This window comes from Rhagoletis pomonella, unplaced genomic scaffold (genome assembly GCF_013731165.1).
Source record: "Rhagoletis pomonella isolate Grant_MI unplaced genomic scaffold, Rhpom_1.0 Rhpom_scaffold_00008, whole genome shotgun sequence".
Classification (NCBI taxonomy): Eukaryota; Metazoa; Arthropoda; class Insecta; order Diptera; family Tephritidae; genus Rhagoletis; species Rhagoletis pomonella.
Window position 1 is genome coordinate 18,891,134 of NW_023458562.1, and position 20,668 is coordinate 18,911,801.

The 20,668-nt window shown below is 41.1% G+C and overlaps 6 protein-coding genes across 7 annotated transcripts in view; 2 read left to right on the forward strand and 4 right to left on the reverse strand.

Annotated features, from left to right (window-relative positions):
- The window catches only part of LOC118744294 (sister chromatid cohesion protein DCC1), a 39,858-nt gene that overhangs the window by 1,121 nt on the left and 18,069 nt on the right, over nt 1–20,668 (forward strand). The window contains exons 3-4 of one of the 2 annotated variants that reach the window (XM_036477206.1): nt 60–223; nt 289–394. In XM_036477206.1, coding sequence (XP_036333099.1) covers nt 60–223; nt 289–388 — 264 coding nt within the window. In that variant the 3' untranslated portion in view covers nt 389–394. Of the gene's footprint in view, nt 1–59; nt 224–288; nt 395–20,668 lie in introns of those variants that run through there. The other variant, XM_036477204.1, reaches the window with a different exon arrangement.
- Nucleotides 404–3,436, reverse strand: LOC118744290 (ATP-dependent RNA helicase DDX24). The gene is made up of 10 exons (XM_036477201.1): nt 3,233–3,436; nt 2,766–3,185; nt 2,237–2,708; nt 1,853–2,176; nt 1,683–1,802; nt 1,264–1,580; nt 1,071–1,206; nt 827–1,010; nt 639–770; nt 404–573 (listed from the first exon to the last, which is right to left on the reverse strand). Exons 1-10 carry the CDS (start codon nt 3,434–3,436, stop codon nt 417–419), a joined length of 2,466 nt encoding a protein of 821 aa, XP_036333094.1. The 3' UTR covers nt 404–416.
- LOC118744297 (phosphate carrier protein, mitochondrial) lies at nt 4,688–11,397 on the reverse strand. Its single transcript, XM_036477209.1, has 5 exons — nt 10,849–11,397; nt 9,935–10,109; nt 9,296–9,872; nt 5,124–5,311; nt 4,688–5,024 (listed from the first exon to the last, which is right to left on the reverse strand). The coding sequence occupies exons 2-5, from the start codon at nt 10,080–10,082 to the stop codon at nt 4,867–4,869; spliced, it is 1,071 nt and encodes a 356-aa protein (XP_036333102.1). The 5' UTR covers nt 10,083–10,109; nt 10,849–11,397; the 3' UTR covers nt 4,688–4,866.
- LOC118744292 (pre-mRNA-processing factor 40 homolog A) lies at nt 11,912–14,719 on the reverse strand. Its single transcript, XM_036477202.1, has 7 exons — nt 14,337–14,719; nt 14,021–14,271; nt 12,909–13,960; nt 12,545–12,847; nt 12,421–12,489; nt 12,267–12,353; nt 11,912–12,202 (listed from the first exon to the last, which is right to left on the reverse strand). Exons 1-7 carry the CDS (start codon nt 14,717–14,719, stop codon nt 11,912–11,914), a joined length of 2,436 nt encoding a protein of 811 aa, XP_036333095.1.
- On the forward strand, nt 16,054–18,313 carry LOC118744295 (lactosylceramide 4-alpha-galactosyltransferase). Its single transcript, XM_036477207.1, has 2 exons — nt 16,054–16,813; nt 16,877–18,313. Exons 1-2 carry the CDS (start codon nt 16,185–16,187, stop codon nt 17,454–17,456), a joined length of 1,209 nt encoding a protein of 402 aa, XP_036333100.1. The 5' UTR covers nt 16,054–16,184; the 3' UTR covers nt 17,457–18,313.
- On the reverse strand, nt 18,323–20,240 carry LOC118744296 (DNA polymerase interacting tetratricopeptide repeat-containing, protein of 47 kDa). Its single transcript, XM_036477208.1, has 6 exons — nt 19,828–20,240; nt 19,485–19,774; nt 19,235–19,427; nt 18,888–19,171; nt 18,646–18,810; nt 18,323–18,571 (listed from the first exon to the last, which is right to left on the reverse strand). Exons 1-6 carry the CDS (start codon nt 19,978–19,980, stop codon nt 18,466–18,468), a joined length of 1,191 nt encoding a protein of 396 aa, XP_036333101.1. The 5' UTR covers nt 19,981–20,240; the 3' UTR covers nt 18,323–18,465.

Genomic DNA, 20,668 nt, shown 5'->3' on the forward strand with positions numbered 1-20,668 from the left:
CTTTTATATGCGGTTTTCAATTATTGCAATCAATTTTCGTTTTTATACTGTTCATCTAGGAAAAATATTTGCGGGCGCTGGGCATTATCGATAAAGAAGGGCATACAACCTGTATACGATCGTTAGTTGAAGAACTTCTTCCAACGAATATACACGAACGCATGCGCATATTATTCAAGACTAAGACGCGCTGGACAATGGATGAAATGGAACCATACATTGAGTAAGTTCCGACTATTATTTTACACCAATATACAAAATACCAACACATAAAATTTATGCTTGTAGATGTTTTAGTACACCTTCCCTTTCGGTGTCCACATTGCTGGCGAAGCATGCGCGCTCTCTTACGGAGAACGGTGTGCGATATTTTGTATCAAAACACTGAATTAGTCTAATTAAATAATTTGTTTTTTTTATGCAAAAAGTTTCCGTTTCTTGATCCGATCTTTTTTCGCTTGCTTCAAATCATCAATGGCGGCCTTCATTACATTTACAGCGCTGCCTTTGTCAGAGGCTGTGCCAGAGGCACCAATATCTGGCATTTGGAGCTGGCCACTGCTAGTTGGATATCTAAAAAATACAGAAAAGTATATAATTTTTCCGAACCAACTTATGTGATCGAAATAGTGACTTACTTAAAACTAAAGCCCTTTGGGAACATAGGTTTGCACAGCAATGCGCTAAGTTGTGCGCGTACATTTTCCAAATGTAGACGGTCGCGCCTCTTTTCAACCACAAATGCATCTTCATCATCCTGATCGCTACCACTAAAAAAAGGAGTATAATCAGATTTGGTTTTATATTTCTTGCAGGGCTCCCTTACGATTCGTCATTAAACCCGTCAATAATCATATCCATTTCCTCTGCTTGTTTTTTCATCCAACCGATCTCACTTTGTGTGCGACGCAATTTCAGCTCTTGCTTATCAACTTCGCGAGCTAAATTAACACGTTCCTTCACAGCGCGTAGATATTTCTCCGAGACCGGAAACAGTGGTAAATCTTCGGCTTTAGGAAATGGGAACACAAATATTAAGAAAGGCCATTTGAAAGCGCGCATTAACCTACTTCTATCCAATGTTTTGTAAAGTTTCACGTAGTTCTTTACTTCACCTGGCTCCATGAACATCACAGTTATTCCATTTTTATTGGCACGTGCTGTACGACCTGAGCGGTGTACGTAATTTTCGCTAGTCCGCGGAACCTAAACAAGACTTAGTAATTCAAAAATGCTTTAATAAATCCTTTTGTCTGCACTTACTTGATAGTGTATCACATGCTCGACATTGGGTATGTCAAGACCACGGGCAGCTACATCTGTGGCTATTAGGAGACCGTTTGGGTTGTCACGGAATCTTTCGAGGTTCTTCAGACGCTGCTTTTGTACCATACTCGCGTGCAGCGGCAAAGGTGCACACTCCAATAGACCAAATAGCGTAGCCAAGCGTTTCACACAATCGATTGAGTTGCAAAAAACGATTGTACGTCCAGGATGACGTTGCACGAAGTAGTATAGATAATAGTCCTTCTGGTCAATTGGACAGATTAGTCGGCATTCGGTGAGGGTCTGTGCGGTTTCTGCATTTTTTTTTTTTAATAAAATATGTTATAAAAGTCTAGTATGTGATTTGAATGTCTATTAATAATGAAACGTTGCTATTGCAATTGAGTCACACTTACGTTGACTTCTGGTGATGTCCACAATTTTGGGCTGTGAAATTCCTAGTTCTTCAATAAGGCTCTGTATTTTCAAGCCTGGTGTCTGTTTAATAAATTTTTTTCGCTTTCCAACATTTCGTCCTACAATCAAGTCATCGATTAGTATTCTTTACATTTATAAAAAATCTTACGCTGCATGTGGTCCGGTAAATCATGAACCAGCGTCAAAGTCGCCGAAAATACAAAATTTTGACGAGTTTGCTTTTTCTCTTCATTTGCGTTCAGCACCTTTAGAAGACTGCGAAGTTCTTCAAAATGTCCCTTCTCTACCATACGATCAGTTTCATCGATGACCAAAAAGCTTATGTCCTCCATTTTACTCAAATGTGGATTTTCCTGTTCATAAAGTTCCCACAAGCGCCCAGGTGTCGCGACTACTATTTCTGGGCACTGTTTCAGTAGACGCTCTTGTTTTGCCACCGCTAGTCCACCGAAAATCGCTGCCACTTTTATACCTGCGAAACAAAAATTTACGAATCGTGAAACAAATAATTGATTTTAGCAAAATTGAGTACCAGTGTATTTGGCTGCTGCCACCAAGTGGTCTCTGACTTGCACTGCCAACTCACGAGTTGGTGTCAGTACAACCGCATAAAGTGGACCATTTTCTTTCGCATCTTCATCCGATTCGCTTGCTTCGTCTTCTGTAGGCAGAGTTGGATAAAAGTCTAGCTCTTCTGGAGGTGGCGTAAGCTCACGATCTTCCTCAACTTGCTTGGCATTTATGTCCGATTTCTGCCCTTTCACTTTTGGTGCTTTGCGTATGCCACTACGTACGTTTTTCGACTTTAGTTCCATAATACCGGCTAAAATTGGTATACCAAAAGCTAATGTTTTTCCGCTGCCCGTCTCTGCCGCACCAAGAATATCCTTCTTGCCTAAAATAGCAGCGGGAAGTGTCATTACCTGAATTTCTGTCGGGGATTTGAAGCCTTTCTCAGATATTGCCCGCAGAACGGGCTGTGGTACACCTAATCCATTCCAACCCTGTGGTGCATGTTCCTATATCAGTACCAATAAATCAATATTTAATCACCTACATACCTCTAAGTCATCAATGCTTAACGCTGATTCGTTAACTAATTGCGGCGCTTCGGTTTCATCATCTTCGAGATTTTCATCCGCTCCACTGTTTTCAAATGCCGGTGGTCTTAGCAGTGCAAATCGGTCTGGCGGATACTCTTCATTAGCCAAACTGTCTTTTTGACTAGGTTGATCATCTTTGCTTACTTTGGTAGCACTCCTCTTTTGTTTGCGTTTTTCTCGCCTTTCTTTCCTTTTCTGTAGTAACTTTAATTTGCGTTCTGCTAAGCGTTTCTTTCTGTTTTCAGGCTTAACACTTGCTTCTTTTTCTGAGTCTGAGTCCTCCTTTTCTGAACCTTTATCATCTGCCGTCTTCTCCAACTTGCGTTTTTTGCTCTCTACTTTGCGGTCCATTCGCTTCTCCTTCCTAGTACGCCTTTCCTAAAATTTAATGTTTTTACACAATGCGAAATAATAAAGTGATATACCTTAGCTGTTTCAACCATTTTGGGATCATAATCTTCCAGAACTTCTAAACCGATAAGGCCTTCGAAGCCGCCACCATCATCAGAGATAACGTTGCCCTTGATTTTTACTTGCTCCCATGATTTATTCTCCAGTGTGTCGCCCACAGTTTTTATTTTGTTGGGCTTTACTTGGATTTTTAATTTCCTTGTTTTCGCTGCAGGCATCTTGTTTTAATTAAATATTTTACAAATTGTGGGTTGTCATATGTGTTGATGCGGTAGTGAAAACAAATAACTTTTTGACGTTTGTGTCCGCACGTGCATTTGTTTTAGCGAGTTCGGAAAAACATCGATGCATCGAAAATATCGATGTTGTCCTACGATGAACCGAGATTTTTTGAAAACTCACATTTATAGTACATTAAGCCGTAATTTCGGGAAATGTTTAGTTCCGTTCCCAAGTTCCGTTTGAAGCATAATTAGATCTTGTGCAGTAATTAATTTGGGTACTGTTTGCATATTTGTACAACGATTTTGGGGTGCTGTGCCCAAACGCGTACTTCGAATCAAAAAGCTTGTGCACACACTTGTAGACAACAGTTCACGCTTTATTACAAAAATAAAGTTTAGTATATCTGTGCACTAATTTATTAATATCTGTTGGAAATATGGTATTTTTGCAAGTTTCCGAGCTGAGCTGTCAAACAAGAAGTATGCACGAAATATCTCTGCAAACGTGTTCAGCCCCTCTTATTCGACAACACAGAAACGAGAATTTTACTTAGTGGGTGTTATAATCCCTAAGTGCGGCCGAAGGCCGCCTACGCAGGAAGGTGCTCTCTGCAAAAGGTGTTCAGCCCCTCTTCTTCGGCAACAGAGAAAGGAGTAGTGAGGGTTATAATCCTTTTGGAAAAAATCAAAATTTCCCCAATTTTCAAACAGCTCCCAAGACGTCTGTAGGGACGGTGAGGGGGGAGGGATGAGTTTTCATAAAGCCTCGTCCATCCTCTTTCGTTTAAGGTGGGTTTTGGGGGGCCACGCCCCCTCCCCCCTCTGTCCCCAACTGCAAAATCATTGCACAAATACAAACATTTCCCATTAATTTCAAATGTTGTACACTTTTGCTAATAACATACTTTGTTGTGGAATATTATCTTAAAATCCTATGCGAATCGATGTGTCGAAAAGTATCGATATAAGTTTCGATGCATCGAATCAAAGAAATACATCGATGTACTGACGTTTCTAATTTGTTTGGATTTGTAATTAGTTTAACAGCCACTGTAGGCGTCGATTGCTTGGAAGGGTAACCACATCTCCACAATAATCAAATTTGAGATAAATTGGTATAATTTTCAATGAACTATTTTCTGTCAAAATTTTCCACCATTATAGCCTATATAGGGAGATCTCCCTTCGAATTATAGTAGGCAAATATACATGCATACATATGCATATATTAATAAAAAACAAGGGTTCGATACAATTAATTTTATTTCCGCATAGGTCTCACAAAATTTCGTTCCATTTCATATCGATAGTTGCATAAAATATTTTAACTACATATACCTATATATATTCTTCTCAGATCGGATTCACAATTATTAATGTCGCTAATTAATTATCACTATTGAATTTTAAAATTTTATGTCAAATTATGCCACACCCAATTTCGCCTTCAATGATGCGGGCATTTCCGGTGGTGGTGGTCGGGGCATGTGCAGATAAACCTTAACGGCATCATAGATGAACCACTGAGCGGCAGTTAGAGTACCGATCATCACAATCCTAGGTCCAAGACCACCCCAAAGGCCTACATATGTAAAAAAGGAAATAAAGCAAAAAAAGAAAATTTATTATTTTTTTGTTGAAAACCCAAAATTAATGTTTTTGCTGAAAAATTGCTACATACCGGCCCATCCCAGTTGTTTGGCTACATCGAAGGCTGAAGCGCCCTTGGCCTGGTTCAGTTTCGATACAACGGTATCGGCTGGATGCGACACAATGGCACAGAATACACCAGCAATGTAACCTGCGGCGAAAGTGACTACCAATTGCTCACCTTTCGTGCAGTCCTGACGTGGTTTGGGTACAACATACCTACAAAGAGACTCCCGTTAGCTCTAATGGCTGTTGTTGTTGTTGTTGTAGCGGCTACAACAACCCCGCCCAGATCGGTTAGTATCTCAGTCGTTGCCGTCAAGTTCCACTAACGGCAGCCCTAGGAAGCGTGCAGCTTCTGCGGGGTTTGCCCATAAGGACAAGGTCGTTAGGGATGTCGGGTTTGCCGGGCATGCGAAGAGATGTTTCGAGTCATGTGGGGTCTCTCCGCATGCCGGACATTCATTAGGCACATCCTCATTCAGCCTACTCAGGTAGGAGTTTAACCTGCTGCAGTAGCCGGAGCGAAGTTGTGCAAGTGTGGTGCGCGTCTCCCGAGGCAGATGAAGCTCCGTCTCGTCAATGTCCGGGGGTGGTGTGCCTAGAACGGCATTCACAGGTCTAGAGTCTACATAACTCGAGACTGAGTCCCTGTGAATGCCGTTCAAGGCCTGTCTGTAGGCTGTCGGGTCCAGAGGTTGTTTAATGAACCTCTGGACTTCGTCCGTTAGTTCATATAGATGCCTCCTGACGTGCCTAGGCGAGGGCTCCTCTGCAAGCAGCTGTCTGCACGGGTGGCCACTTCTGTGGGTCCCGATCAGGAACTGCTTGCAGAGCATTATATTGTGCTCCTTTACCGGGAGCATTTGCGCCTCGCCGTGCAGGTGGTGTTCAGGCGTCATCAGGAGGCATCCCGTCGCTGTCCTCAGTGCGGTGTTTTGTGCGGTCTGTAGCTTCGTCCACTGCGTCCTACTAGTCCCAGGCGACCACACTGGCGCTGCGTAGTTCAAAACCGGCCGGCCTATTGCCTTGTATGTTGCCAGCAACGTTTCTTTGTCTTTGCCCCAAGTACTGCCGGCTAGCGACTTGAGGACCTTGTTGCGGCTCTGTACTTTATTGACAATAGCGGTTGAGTGCGCAGAGAAGGAGAGCAGGCTGTCGAAAGTTACTCCGAGTATTTTGGGGTTATTCACCGTCGGAATTGGTGTGTCATCGACGTGAATCCCCAGCGGTAGCCTGACCTCCTTCGTCCAGGTTGTGAACAGGGTCGCGGAGGATTTCGTAGGGGAGAGGGCTAGACACTTTGCAGTGAAGAAGCGAGAAAGTTCGGAGAGATAGCCGTTTACTTTCGAACACAGGTCATCAATTCCATTCCCAGTCGCCATAATCGAGCAATCGTCGGCATAGGAGACAATCGAGACTCCCTCTGGTGGTTGAGGGAGCTTTGAAATATAAAAGTTAAACAGTAGCGGGGAAAGGACACCACCCTGAGGAACCCCCTGTTTTATTTTTCGCTGCTTACTCGTTTTGTCTCCAAACATTACCGACGAATGTCGACCACTTAGATAATTTGCCGACCACCGTTTGAGCCTCTGTGGGAGAGAGGAGGCCTCTATATCTTCTAGTAGCGTGGAATGGCAGACGGTGTCAAACGCCTTTGACAAGTCCAACGCTACTAGAATCGTTCTCTCACAGGGACGGTTACGGTTAAGGCCACGAGTTATCTGAGTGTTTATGGCGTTAAGTGCTGTTGTTGTGCTGTGCACTTTACGGAAACCATGCTGATGCTTCGCTGGGGTCAGGTGATTTGTGAAGTACGGGAGTAGCAAGGCCTCGAGTGTCTTCGCTACCGGGGAAAGGAGTGTAATCGGACGATACGAATCTCCTTTGTTTGCAGGTTTCCCCGGTTTGAGCAGTGGGACCACTCTCCCCACCTTCCAGATGTCTGGGATGATGAGAGTGGCCATTGACAAATTGAGGACCTCCGTTAGGTACGCTACCCCCGCAGGACCCAAATTTTTCAGCATCAGCATGCATATTCCGTCGGGACCCATGGCTTTGGAGGCTTTCGCCTTCCCGATGGCCACCTGAACTTCACCGCAAGTGAAAGCAAGGGGGGCACAATTTGTTGGCAGTTTGTGCAGCCTTCTGGTCACTCGACGCTTGGCTTTGTCCACCGGAGGATGCAGTATGAACTGCCGGCTGAAATAGCTCGCGCATCGCTCCGGGTCCGACGAAGCATGGTCGCCGAAGGAAATTTCGACTCTGTCGTCGTGCTTCGTCGGATTAGACAATGACCTCACGGTTGACCAAAGCTTGCTCACACCAGAGGTGAAGTTGCAAGTCTTCAGATGCTCCTCCCACTTCTTCCGCTTATGTACGTTTACAAGTTGCCGAATCTCCGCGTTGAGATCCCTGATACGGGGATCTCCGGGATCGGCCTGACGAAGGCTATCACGCTCATTTGCTAAAACAGCCGCTTCGGCAGGGAAGTTTGGACGTGGGTCCGATATGCACCCTGCCGGTATGAAGCGGGCTGCAGCAGCAGTGATAGCCCTGCGGAACTTACGTTCACCGAGGTGGACGTCGGTTGGTGTGGGGAGCGATGTGAAGGTGTTTTCAGTAAACTCCGCGTAACCTTTCCAGTCAGCTTTAGAAAAGTTGACATAGGTCCGGTGTTTGGCGGAGGCAAAGTCGGTTGGTTTATCAATCGAGATGACTATGGGTAGATGGTCTGATGCTAGAGTCAGCATAGGTCGCCACGTTATGCTGTTTATCAGACCAGCGCTGACTATTGTGATGTCTGGCGAGCTACTGCAGTTACCCATAATCCTGGTGGGTGCGTCGTCGTTCATTGTGCAGAATGTCGAATCGTCTATCTGCTCAGCCAAGTCTGTTCCCCTACGATCGTTTGACAGGCTTGAGTGCCAAAGATCGTGGTGCGCATTAAAGTCACCTACTACCATACGGTTTTCACCTCTGAGGAGCGCACCTATATCAGGGTGATATCCTGCCGGGCAGCAGGTGACAGGGGGTATGTATATATTAAATATTTCGAGCTCGACATCGCCTGACCGGATAGCGATGCCCTGACATTCTAGGGTGGTATCCCTGCGGTCGATGTCTGCTTCGATAAGACGATACTGCACGGTGTGGTGCGTGATGAACGCTAAGCCACCACCATTATCTCGCTCGCGATCTCGACGGTGCACGTTGTACCCGGCGCAATTCAACAAAGTTGAATTGCTGTGCAACTTCGTCTCTTGGACCGCAGCTATTAATATACCATGCCGACACATAAAGGCGGTTATCTCCTCAATCTTGCTCTGTAGCCCGTTACAGTTGAATTGGAGGAGCTTCATGTGGTTCGGGAGACGTGTTGTGATGTGGGGTGTGAGTGAGGTGTATGTTCTTGCCGCCGTTGGCTGTGTGTGCTGCTGGGGTGATTGCCTCCCTGTGGTGGTAGTGGGGGGCGTCGCAATTGATGTCAGCGACCGAGCAGCGCAACACGGGCCCTCGAAGTTCCCCGTCCAATCTCGCGTGGTGCGCAGACCTGAACATGCCCTAAAGTGGCACCAGCCAAGGCAGGTGTTGCACTTGACTGATGTCACATTACGGAATATTCTGGTCTGACATACCGTGCAGATTGTAGGGGGAACCAAGAGTTGTTGGCGGCGGCGTGTGGGTGGTGGTGCGGTTGTGTGTGTTATGTGGTCTGTGGTGGCTGTGGTATGTTGTTGTGTTGTGGCGACTGTGTGTGGTTGCTGTGTGAGTGTGTGGGGCTGCACGGGCGGACTAAGGGTTGCCGTGGAGGCTGCTCTATTTGAGCAACAGGGGGCCACGTACGACGTGGTCCACTGTCTGTGAGTCCGTAGTCCCGAGCAGACCCTGAGGTGACTCCACCCCTCGCAGGCATTACACTTGACTGAGGTGGAGTTGTGGTGTAAACGTCTTCGGCATACACAGCAGGTGTATATTTCTGGCCCAGGGTTTGACTCGATGCCAGCCCTGAGTAGGAGAATGCGTAGTGAATGTTGCCCTATGGACGGACAACTTCTGAGATACTTCGCCGACCTAAACGGGGTTAGATCGCCGAAACAACAGCCCTTGGTCGGGTGAAACCCGAGTCATTCCGGTACGTAGAACCGGCTGTCGTGGGAATGGCTCTAATGGCTCTTCTATTTCACTATTTTTTCTTCTTACTTGTACAACAACTCCAATGTCCTTTCGAAACAAGCGAACTTCATCATTGTATATGGGATTTGTCTCATCCACAATGGTACCAGACCCTTATAGAAGGCAGCGATGCCCTCTTGTGCCGACATCTTAGGCAAAGCCTCACGCAGCGTATTTGCGAATCCAGGTGTGGTTTGGATTTTCACCTTAGCCGCCTCCATGGGAGCTAAGGCAATATCGGCAAAGAACTCAGCCGAAGCGGAAGCAGCCAAATACAACCAAGTACGGTACAGATATGAGTTCTCCTCGCCGATCGCGTCAGAGTAGATCACCTTAAATACTTCATAGAGACCAAATTTACAGAGACCTTGCATCGAATAACCGAAGAACGTTGGCGCCCAACCCTTGGAAAGGCCTTTCACGCCATCTTCTTTCAGTGTAACGGCAAAACCGTTAAACACACTCTTGTACTTCGCGGGGTCGACTTGCAGGCGACATTTCACTAAATCCAATGGCACCACCATGGTGTGAGTGAGACCGCAAGAGATAATGCCTCCAAGACCACATAGAGCGAAGTAGGTGTTTGAACCAAATTCGCAGGAGTCTTTTAAAAATAAAAACAGTTATGTAAATATCAGATTTATATTCAATTTAAAATGTGCTTACCGCCCTCAACAGTGGCAGCGGCCATTATTTGGCGGTTTGGCGTGAGCTGTGGTCCATCACTGCGTGTGTTAGTCTGGCAACTCGCTGCCGAGAATGGAGTTTTAAAGGGAGAGTTTTGGGCGGCTTCCAGCAGCGAAGTGAAGAGCATTTCGGCGAATGTAGTTCACTGATTTGGCTAAACAAAAAATTATTTTATACTTAAAATTGATATGCAAAAAATGTAGGATGTATTTAAATAAAATAGCACAGTAGACATAATTAAAAGTAAAAAAAAAAATTAATAATAATTTTAATTTTGTATTAATTAAAAATTCCCGGTCAATTTAGGCTCTTTTTATTTACTTTTTGAGGTTAACCTAGCCTTTTGCCAAAAATGATGTAACCAGCGATTACATTTAAAGGCCAACTGTCGCTTTCATGTCTATCTCTTTTTGAGTAGAAGGTCATTAACACATTTATGTCCGACAAGTTTTATGCAAACGGAAACTTTACTTTAAAAACCGTGGCTTTTAAGATTTGTTTCGTCAATCACCACGCATAAATAAATATATTTTACTTTTCACAATTAAGGCAACGTATTTTCACATTCACGGCCAGATATGTATGTACGTACATACATAAATACACATTTGCACAAAACTTCTGCAGTTTAATTTCTGACTGGCAAAGAAATTTTAAAATTTTTTTACTCCTTAGCAGATATTCTCTCTTGACTAAAATAAGAGATAACATTTTGCATTATTCTTTCACGCTTTTACATAACATGCCTATATTTTGCATTTTTCAAAATTCTAATTGCTGGCCATTGCGTAATTATATTTTAATCCGTTATTCAGTAGGTTACTCTAAATTTTTTTAAATGTTGAATTTCTACATGCACTTATAATTACTAAAGTATATTTTTTGCAACTCACTTCGATTTAGAATAGCGAAAACTAAACTCACGAATATAAGAAGATTAAACAGGAAAAAAATAAATTTAATAATTGGAATATTAACGTGCACAAACGTTCACTGCACGCCAAACCACGAACCGAAATGCAGTGTCAAGAATTTTTATTTTATCTTACAAGCATCCTCTATCTGACAACCAAGAACTCTCTGAATTTAAGAAATTTAGGTTGTATTGGCGAAACGTGACGAGAGCCCAATCATTATGTGTATGAGAAATGTATAGTATTTTGAGAAAATTGAAGATCGTTTAGGGGTTTTCTAACATTGGCTCGCATACACATTCGAAAATGCATTTGGCAAAAAACATGCTCTTTTGCGCACACATATGTACCTTTGAATGTACATACATACACACGGAAACGTGTGTGTGAATTGCTATAAGCATAACCACTGGTGGCAGATTAAGAGACATTATTTTCACATTAATTTATGCTAATTTTCTTCTGGCCTGAATTGAAAGTACCAATAAGGTCAAGGCCAGATACATGACCGCACTCATACTCCAATTAAACATCTTAATGAACTACATTTCCAGTAAAAGTAGTGCTTAGCTAATTACGAACGTTACCTATACCTATTAAAATGAAGCTTCTCCGTTTTTGCAAATTTGTTACATTTTATGACCTAATTTGTAGTGTATTTCTAGATTCAAACTCCGATTTAAGTCGTACGCATAGTGTCAAGGAATATTATATTACTTTATTATCAGTTATTATTTTTTAATAATACAAGAGCTCAATTACCAGTTTCTATTTGCCAAGAGTCATGGAGCTCATTGGCAGTATACATGTGCAATTCATATAGTACATTAAGTTAACATTTATAGTAATAAATATTATTCTTAAAACCCCGCAACTACGACAATATCTAGTTGATAATGTACTCTGGTAAAAGAGGATTGTAAAAGCCTTTTGCCTGTGTTTTCTGTACATCGCCTAGTTAGTTTTGTTGTAGTTATTTGTTGCTGCGATTGCTTGATATTGGTATAGTCGACTTCTTGCCTAACGGGGTGTTCTCCGCGGGTCAATCTTCCATTTGTTCGTTTAACTGTGCTAGTAAAGCGGCGCGTTTTGTTTCAAGTTCGGTTTCGCTTAGGGCTTGCTCTTCAGCATTCCTTGAGTTTCTGCCGGAATTTTCAATGTCCGACTGATTGCTACCGTTTGCGCTGATTGGTGTTAAGGAGCGGAGATGTTTTTTATCCTTTTTGCTTTTTTTGTCACGCTTCTTCTTCCGGGTAGCAGCATTGTCATCTATTTGAGATGCTGAAGGTGAGGCGATTGGCGAAGAAATGGGACGTTCGGATTCGCAGGATGACTGTGAAAAAAGATACATGTTAAGAGCGGAAATTATGCAAAGAAAATTTAGGCAAGCTACTTACAGCACGCGACGATTTTTTGTTCTTTCGACGCTTCTTTTTCTTAGACACGCGTTCGCTTTCCATGCTGGCACTAGAACTAACCGAACGCTGGAAAAACGTTTAAACAGTTTAAATTTGCTACTTTGTGCTTATAATTATTCTAATTGACGCTTACCGAGCGTGAATGAGATTTTCTTTTCTTCGACTTCGCGTTCTCAGATTCCTCCTGATCATTCTCAATGTCCTGTGTAACAATATATTTTATGGAATAGTTTCTAAAACTTTTTTTTGCGTCTTACCGATTTTGAACTGGAACGTACTCGTTTCTTGTGCTTTTTATTTTTCTTTGATTTGCGTGAACGCGAATGGTGGTGACTACAGGCGTCTTCATTCTCTTTGATGTAGTCCTCCCAGATCTTTTTTACGCCAAGTTCCTTTTCGTATGTAGTGAATGCTTCTAAGTGTTCCACCAACTTTTTAGCAGCTTCGTAGGGTTCTTGAACTGAAATATTTGCCTCTTGCCATTCGGCCTTAATTTCGTTTTCCAGCTTCCGCAAGCGACGCGATTCTTCTTTTATTCGCTCCTTTTCGACGGCTTCTGCCTGTTTGTGAAAATAAAATATTTTAATAATTGCGTTGGTTTATTTTGGGAGATTCAGATACCTTTTCGAGCAAAGCATTATAGGTCAATTTCACATTGCCCGCGTCCAAGTTTGCCGAGCGTTTGTCCTCGCAGACAATTGTAGCAAACTCCTCAAACGTAGTATTTGCCTGCACCACATACTGCTTTTCTTTAAGGATTTCACGTATGATTTTCTTCTCGTCATGATAGCGCGCCTTTAAGTCTTCGACATAGAACTTAAATAAATCTAGTGGGGTTGATCCAGGCTGGCCGAGCATCGCTGAAAAACGCAAATCTGCTGAGATGATTGGATACAGTTCGACCCACAAGGACATGGAGGTTAGCTTTCCAGCTTCGTGCTGCGCATCAAGCAGAGAAAGAAATGCGTCGCGATTTTTGCGCTGTTGCCGCTTTAGACGTTTCTTCTCGCGTTCGCGCTCTTCGTCCTCTTCTTTTTCCAATGAACGAATATGCTCTTCGAAAACAATCAGCGCGTCCTCCTTGTCCATGCCGAGTAAGTTGACATCGTTCTTGAAAGCAGCGTTTTGCAGCAGCATGAGTTGTGCCTGCGCCCATGTGGATTCGTACGTAATCGTGGTCATCGATTCCAGTAGTTCACCAAGCACCTTCATATTGCGCTTTTTCATCAAGCGGGTTTCCTCTCTTTCCCTCTTTGCTAAGTTGAAAATGCAGTCATCATAAATATCGCGGCGATCCTGTTCTGGTACATTTGTCCAAATTTTATTCGTCGCGAATAACTCTTCACATTTATAGTATTTCATTTGTGAATTCATTTTATCGGTGGACATGAGAAAACGTTCAAGATCTTCCTTCGCTTTTTTGGCGCGCAAACGTGACTCTTCGCGCTCGTCTTTGAGTTTTTGGGTCTTATATGCGTTAAAAGTCTGCTTCTTTTCATTTAAGTTTTTAAAGGAACTATAACGTGGATCCTTGGAGATTATTTTCACGCACTGATCCCAGTTAGCGTTTGAGGGTACATTTTTCTCCCGCAGCAAATCCTTGAAAGCTTCAATAGCCTCCTTTTTATCCTTATACATGATTTTGGTCTCCTCAGCTGGCGATTCTTTTTTAGCTGCCGTGTGATAACATTAATTGAAAATTTTCCATATTTATGTAGACATAGCTTACTTACCATTTTCCTTCTCTTCTTTGCCAGCTTGTGGCATTTCGATGGAGGCTAATGTCGCGGCCATGGCCTGATCAAGGGCGGACGAAGAGTTTTCGTTACTGCCCGGGGTCAAAGGTGATCGAATATCAGGTGTAGCTATATTTACCACAGTGGGAAGAGTCGCGGGGAGTATACTGGCCAGAGCTGCTGGTGGCACCAACCCTGCTAAGCTGGATGAAGTCATGGCAGCTACTGCCTTCGCCGCTGCGGCAGCTCTATTTTGCAATAAAATCGTTTATGTATTATAATTACTAACATTTTACAGTAAATGGGTACTTACTCTTCAGCTTTAACTTTTGATTGCATGTCCAAAAACTCAGGTGGAGGTTCCCAACGCGATTCCTTACTATTTACGTTGTGGTAGTACACTTTTCCAGCGTCCGAACGATACTCTTTCCAAGGGCATTGGTGAGTCAATCGCTCTGCCGGAGTCATCAGGGCTTCAGGTTTTTCCCAGGAGCTTTGCTTAGTATTATTATTGTAGTAATACGGTCGTCCATCTGGAGCTTTGTGTTCGGTCCATTCGGTGTTAGGCGGTATGCCACCAAACGCCGCGGCCAACTCTGGTGGCGGTGGCCCTCCAAACCCTGGCGGCGGCATGTTAAACATTGGTGGCATACCCATAGGGGGCGGAATTGCCGCTGCTACCGGAGGTACATTCATTGCCTTTTGTTACAATTAACACACAGATAGATAGAAAAAATGCTGCGAATCAAAACTCTTAAACCTGTCAACGTATGCCAAAAAAACTCGTCTGAGCTCCGTAGTTTCCTAACCTCAAACGCCGCACTTGTGCCGAGTCCAGATAATATCGGCTGCACGTTTTTAGTATGCTATATAAAAGGACAAGTTATTTTTTTTGTATTATGGATCAACTATTTTGTAACTTGCTTATAATCTTGGGTTTGTTTACATTATTAAATAAATTGAACCATGCAAAACCCGATAAAAATTACAATCCCCGGCTGCAGAAAACGCTCACTTGACGTTTGAAAGCGTCGACCACGGTTGCATTTACTGCAGTGGACTGCATAGTGACGTCGATGTGTAGATTTAGCAAAAGGTTTCAAAACAGTGAAAAATCGAGAACCAAAAATTTTCATTGAATCATGATCGAAGTATCGATTTGCTTGTTTACTTTGTTGAAGAAAAGTAGTGACATTATTAAATGCGTTTGATATTGTTAAAAAATAAAATGAACTTCATTTAATGTATACAAAATACACGTGAACATTGCAAAGATTGCAGTTTTATCAAAATATAAGTGTTAAGTGCTCCTTTTATATGAAAATTTGCTAGTGAAACTGCAAAGAATTTAACAACAAATTAGTTATACTATTACTATACTATTACTAATAAAGTGAAAAGAGTGATAAATAATGTAAATATATACGATTCTTAACATTCCCGCCAAGTTCCCTGACAAAATTTGTTATAGTTTTGTGAAAACACCCAAAAACCGATGTAATGAAAAGCCAAACCGTACCAAATATTCAGCTCTAATCAATCTATTTATGCATAATAATACTTTTTTTTACAGTTTAAAAATGGGCGCGTTTCTAAGATGCTACTGTTTACCCCAACTGTAGTGGAAATGCTGTCAACTGTTGGGTCCAACAGTTACGTCTTAGAAACAGACAGCTGATACTAAATAAAAGAGCACAAAAATAAAAAATTTTACGAAGCCAAAAATATGAACATATGAAAACTAAACCATCCCAACTTAAGCTATTATTCCATACGAAGTACATATGTACTTACATATGCTTATAAGTCCACGAATTTTCGATTTATTTTAAACATACACTTGTATTTTATTTTATTTATAGCCAGTTTAATTTTTTTTTTTTAATTTTTCTGCATTTTGAGAAGAATTAAGGGCCAAAGCGTCCAAATAAATCATAAATAATTTCAGTAGGTGTGGCAAGACTTTTTAGAGTTCTACCTTCACAAATAAACACAACACTGCAATTTTCAAGGTTGTCAAAAGTTTATTAAAATAAATAGTGCTCCGATTATGAGGGTGTTGCCGTGATATTTACCAAATACGAAAATGGTTTGCCTAAAGAGTGTTGTGTTCAAATCGGATCAATAGCGGTCTACCATCTAAATTTCGTTTTGAGAAACTATGCTCCAGGAATTGTGCATTTCATATCATCGAATCTCAACCAAATTTCTAAGGCAACAGATGAAACTAATCATGTCCAAACCCAGATTAAAATGGATGATGCTGATGCTTCTCTCACTCATTGCATTCAGTTGGTGCCTATTCTATAGTTCCAATATGAACCGGGTAGACGTTCGATATTGCTATATGAATACATTTACTACCGTTCCTTCAATTTCTTCACCAACACATAACAAACCTGCCGATGGACCACATCTTTTAGAAGACGTGATGCTAGTTGAACCAAAGCCCAACGCAAGTGGACGCAGTATCATATTTCACGAAACCAGTTGCCCACACGAGAAACTGCGAAGTAGTGTCAAATATATGGGCAACGCACCACTTAATATGATGGAGTTAACAACGCGAGAAGCTTGTGCCATCGAGTCGGCCGCATTACACAATCCGAGCTTTAGCGTTTTTGTATTATTCGCTAGTCCCGCTTACCGAGATTACAATAACACCCCACCAGTGATAGAAGCAATTCTCAGCTATCCAAACGTACATCTACGTAATTTAAATTTATGGACTTATGCAGCTGGTACTCCAATGTACCAGTGGCTTAAAGATGGAAAGCTCTTTAGTTCCAGGTAATATGAACTCAATAGTAATATTATGCTATTATAATACTCTTAACTATTCCCCGTTTTTAGTTATGTGCTTTCACATCTTTCCGACTTTCTGCGCTACCTAACATTGTGGCGTTGGGGAGGAACTTATCTCGATATGGATGTTGTGGTTCTGCGTAGTCTCGAAAAATTACCACCAAATTATACAGGCGCAGAGTCGAGTACATTTCTTGCGGCAGGAGTGATGAACTTTTCTCCCGATGGCTTTGGCCACGAAATCGCCGAGAAATGCTTACTTGACTTTTTGTTAAATTTCGACGGTGGAGATTGGGGAAACAACGGGCCGGGCGTTATAACACGCGTTATGAATGATGTGTGCAAGACTAGTAACATTGAGTTAATGATGGAACCAAAACGATGTATGGGCTTCCATGTAATGCCAAGGGAAGTATTCTACGCAATACCTTGGAAGAAATGGGAATATTTCTTCGAAGCGCAGTACCTGACCGAGACACTAGATTTGCTTCAACATTCATATGTAGCTCATGTGTGGAACAAACATTCTAAGCAAAGGCGTATAAAAGTGGGCGCCAATGCCGCTTATGGCATATTAGCTGAAAGGCATTGCCCAAAAGTATATGCAGCAGCAGGGGAGTATTTTTAAAATAAAAGAACGTAAATGGCAATAGGAATCCGGATAAACGTCATAGGTATTTTATTGCCGTATTTAAATTGGGGCAACTAATCAGGAGTTAAGTGTAACTAAAATAGTTGTTTAACTCAGAAGGAGGCAGCTTAGAATGTACAACGCGTTCAAATGTTAAGTTTTATTGCTTATGTTATGTTATTTTATGTTTTCTGACGAATGTTCTGTACATATATAACTATGAAGAGATTTAACAGGTTTCAACCCCGACCAACAGGAAGTATTCTCTTTGAAAACTCATTACTGTATTTTTTTTGTGGTATTAAAATTAAGCTAGTTTATTTACACACCAGTTCTGCACAAACAAAATTTAGCAAATCCACTAAAGTATATATTTTTTATTCTTTAAACGAATCTCAATAAATTATTAACTTTTAAGTTACTCTTAAAAACCAAAGTGTACGTACATATGTATATACAAAATTGTATGAACTTTTGATATTGTTTTTACCTGTTATTAAGCAATCTCTGAACCACTAGGATATTATATATAATCCATATTATTGAAGTCATAGTGATCATTAAGTAGCATTTACTTCATCTTTCGCTTTCTTTTTTTTTTACCGATAATGCTCTGTAAAGTAGAAGTTTGTTTAGAATAAAACAAAAATGGTCATACAAAAATGTAGTTGAAAAAGCAAAAATCCTTCCTATTTCTGCTACGTGTGCGGTTCGAAAATTATTTTTATACACATAATTTTGGAAGGATCGAACTAAATAGCGTAAATGGGTAATAACTATGTGGAATATAATAGATTGCACCTGTAAGCCAATAATCAAAGTTTTACGAACAAAATTGTTATTTAAAATAAAACATGCACTAGCACCGAAAAAACCAAAATCTTTTAATGCAATAGAGTAAGCAACTTGGGGGTTTCATATAAACGTTTTTTTTTTCTTGTGTCTTAATAATTTCATTCTTATTTTTATAAAATCTACTCATAATTTTTAACCGTAATAAATAAATTTACGCGTATGTTAACGGTCTCCTCTTCTGATGAATGAATTCTTGTTCGACACGTGAATTTTTCGGTACAATATAGAATAAAAGCGAGCCACCGGTAACAAAGAAACTACACAGTTTGAAAGAAAAAAAAAAACAAAATTAGTAAATTCAAATAAATGGTTTAACGAAGGTTTAACATACCCCTTTTCATTTAAAATATCTCTAATGGTATTACTTAAGTCAACTTTATGCACGCAGCCCACTTTCCGATTTTCATAGTAGACATTTATGTTGCCAGGGCGGTAGCTATTAGATTTATCACATGACAATGGCTCTAATAATAAGGCGTTTATGCAATCTTCCATGCTAGAAAAAATATATGTATTTCGTTATTCGAGTATTTGTATGCGTTCAATCAAGTATTTATGTGTACATTAACTTACGTTACATTCTCTTGCAGCTCTTGTTGAAAATCGCTAAATAAAAATTCTGGGTAAGAAAAGGCTGCTGGCCATACCAGAGTGTCTTTATCATCATCCAAATGCACTGGATGGTCTTCCAAAGGAAGAAACTTTGGACGTAGCAACTCCTCTGTAATAGACATATTTTTCTTTAGGTCATCAAATTTTATGCCGCGCTTCGTCAAAGCATCAATTAGTTGTTGAGTGCGTACCATGCGCTTTTTCGATTCTGCAGATTCTTTGCGTTGATCACGTTCAATTTCCAGCTGCAAATTAATAAAATTAACTTAACAGTGTATGCTTAGAAGGTGTCATGAACGCTAGGCAACCTTTTTTGTTTTATTTTTCTTTAACAGTTCTTTAGCTTCTACGTTGCTACCGTCGCGTTCTAGTATTTCATCGCATAATTCTGAACATAACTCGAATTTGTTCAAATAAAAAGCACATTGAGCAGCACGCCAGCGTGCTTTTGCATACTCCGGATTATATTCCAGAGCGCGTTGAGCGTCACCAAGCGCCGATCTATTTTGTTAAAATATTGAGATTCTTATATGAATTTATATACGGATCTTTTCCTACCGATAGTTCTTGAGAAAAAAGTGTGCAGCTGAACGATTATTATACAACACAGATTTCACCTCTGGCTTATCACATTTGGCTTTTAAAGCCTCTGTAAAGCTATATATTGCTGTGCGGAACTTTTTATGTTTCATGTAAAAGTTGCCGTCCTCTTTGTAATTGAGAGCAAGCTCTTCAGCTGTATTCTCCTCTGGATCATATTTTAACTTCTGCAGACCTTCAAACATTGGATGCACTTCGTCGCCGGGCTGTGGTGCTTTCTTCATGAAGAACGGATGCTTTTCCATTTCCTAAGAGAAAATTTTTAAATAGTTTTCTTTTTAAACAAGTTCAATTCAAATACTTCCTGCCAGCGATCCTCTGGCCAGCCTTCTTCGTAGCGTTTCCTTTCCAAACCATCAATGAATGCATCCAGATCTTCATCTAGTTTAGCGGCCAACGCCAAACGCTCCTCGTCTGTCCATTTCTTATTCATTGCCATTTGCTCGTCGGTCATAATTTACAGATTTTAATTGAAAACAATTCGCGTGTGCACCGAAAAAAGATGTAAACAAATCGTGCAAGAAGTCAACATGTGTTTTCCGGTGCTGTGTTTAGTGAGCGCCACAGCTGTGGCGCAGAGATGCAATGATACAAACAGGAAAAAATGGAAGCGTACAAAAGGCTACATTCGTCGCATTTAAATTTTACGGTACATTTGCGCGTATTTACATACATTCATACGCGTGCCAATATATATATTTTAGTAAGTAACAAAAATTTCTAGAAAAGTGCCATTAACCAATTCAAAATCAGCGGAAGAAAATCTTTCTAATGTGGTTACTCTCATTTTTAGGGGTGGCAGCAAGGTACATTGAACAGGTAGTATCAGTAGAGCAGCTGATTTGATTTATTTTCAAATTATTTGGTCTCGAAAATGTCAAATATTTTTAATTTTTTCTCACAAAAATTCTGAATTGTTAAAATCCATTTGCATGTGAAACCTTTTTCCATACAAAACAAGCGATTGAATAGCAGCTTTTGGAACGTTCGCCCAACTCAGCAGCACAACCGCTGATTACTGGCCCTTGTAAAGGATGGATCAATGCTTCGAGAAGCAAACAAATTTACTAGGAAAGAAAGTTGCAACAATTTTTATTTTTTCCAATTTCAATTTTTTATTTTTTATAATTTTTTGTATTTCA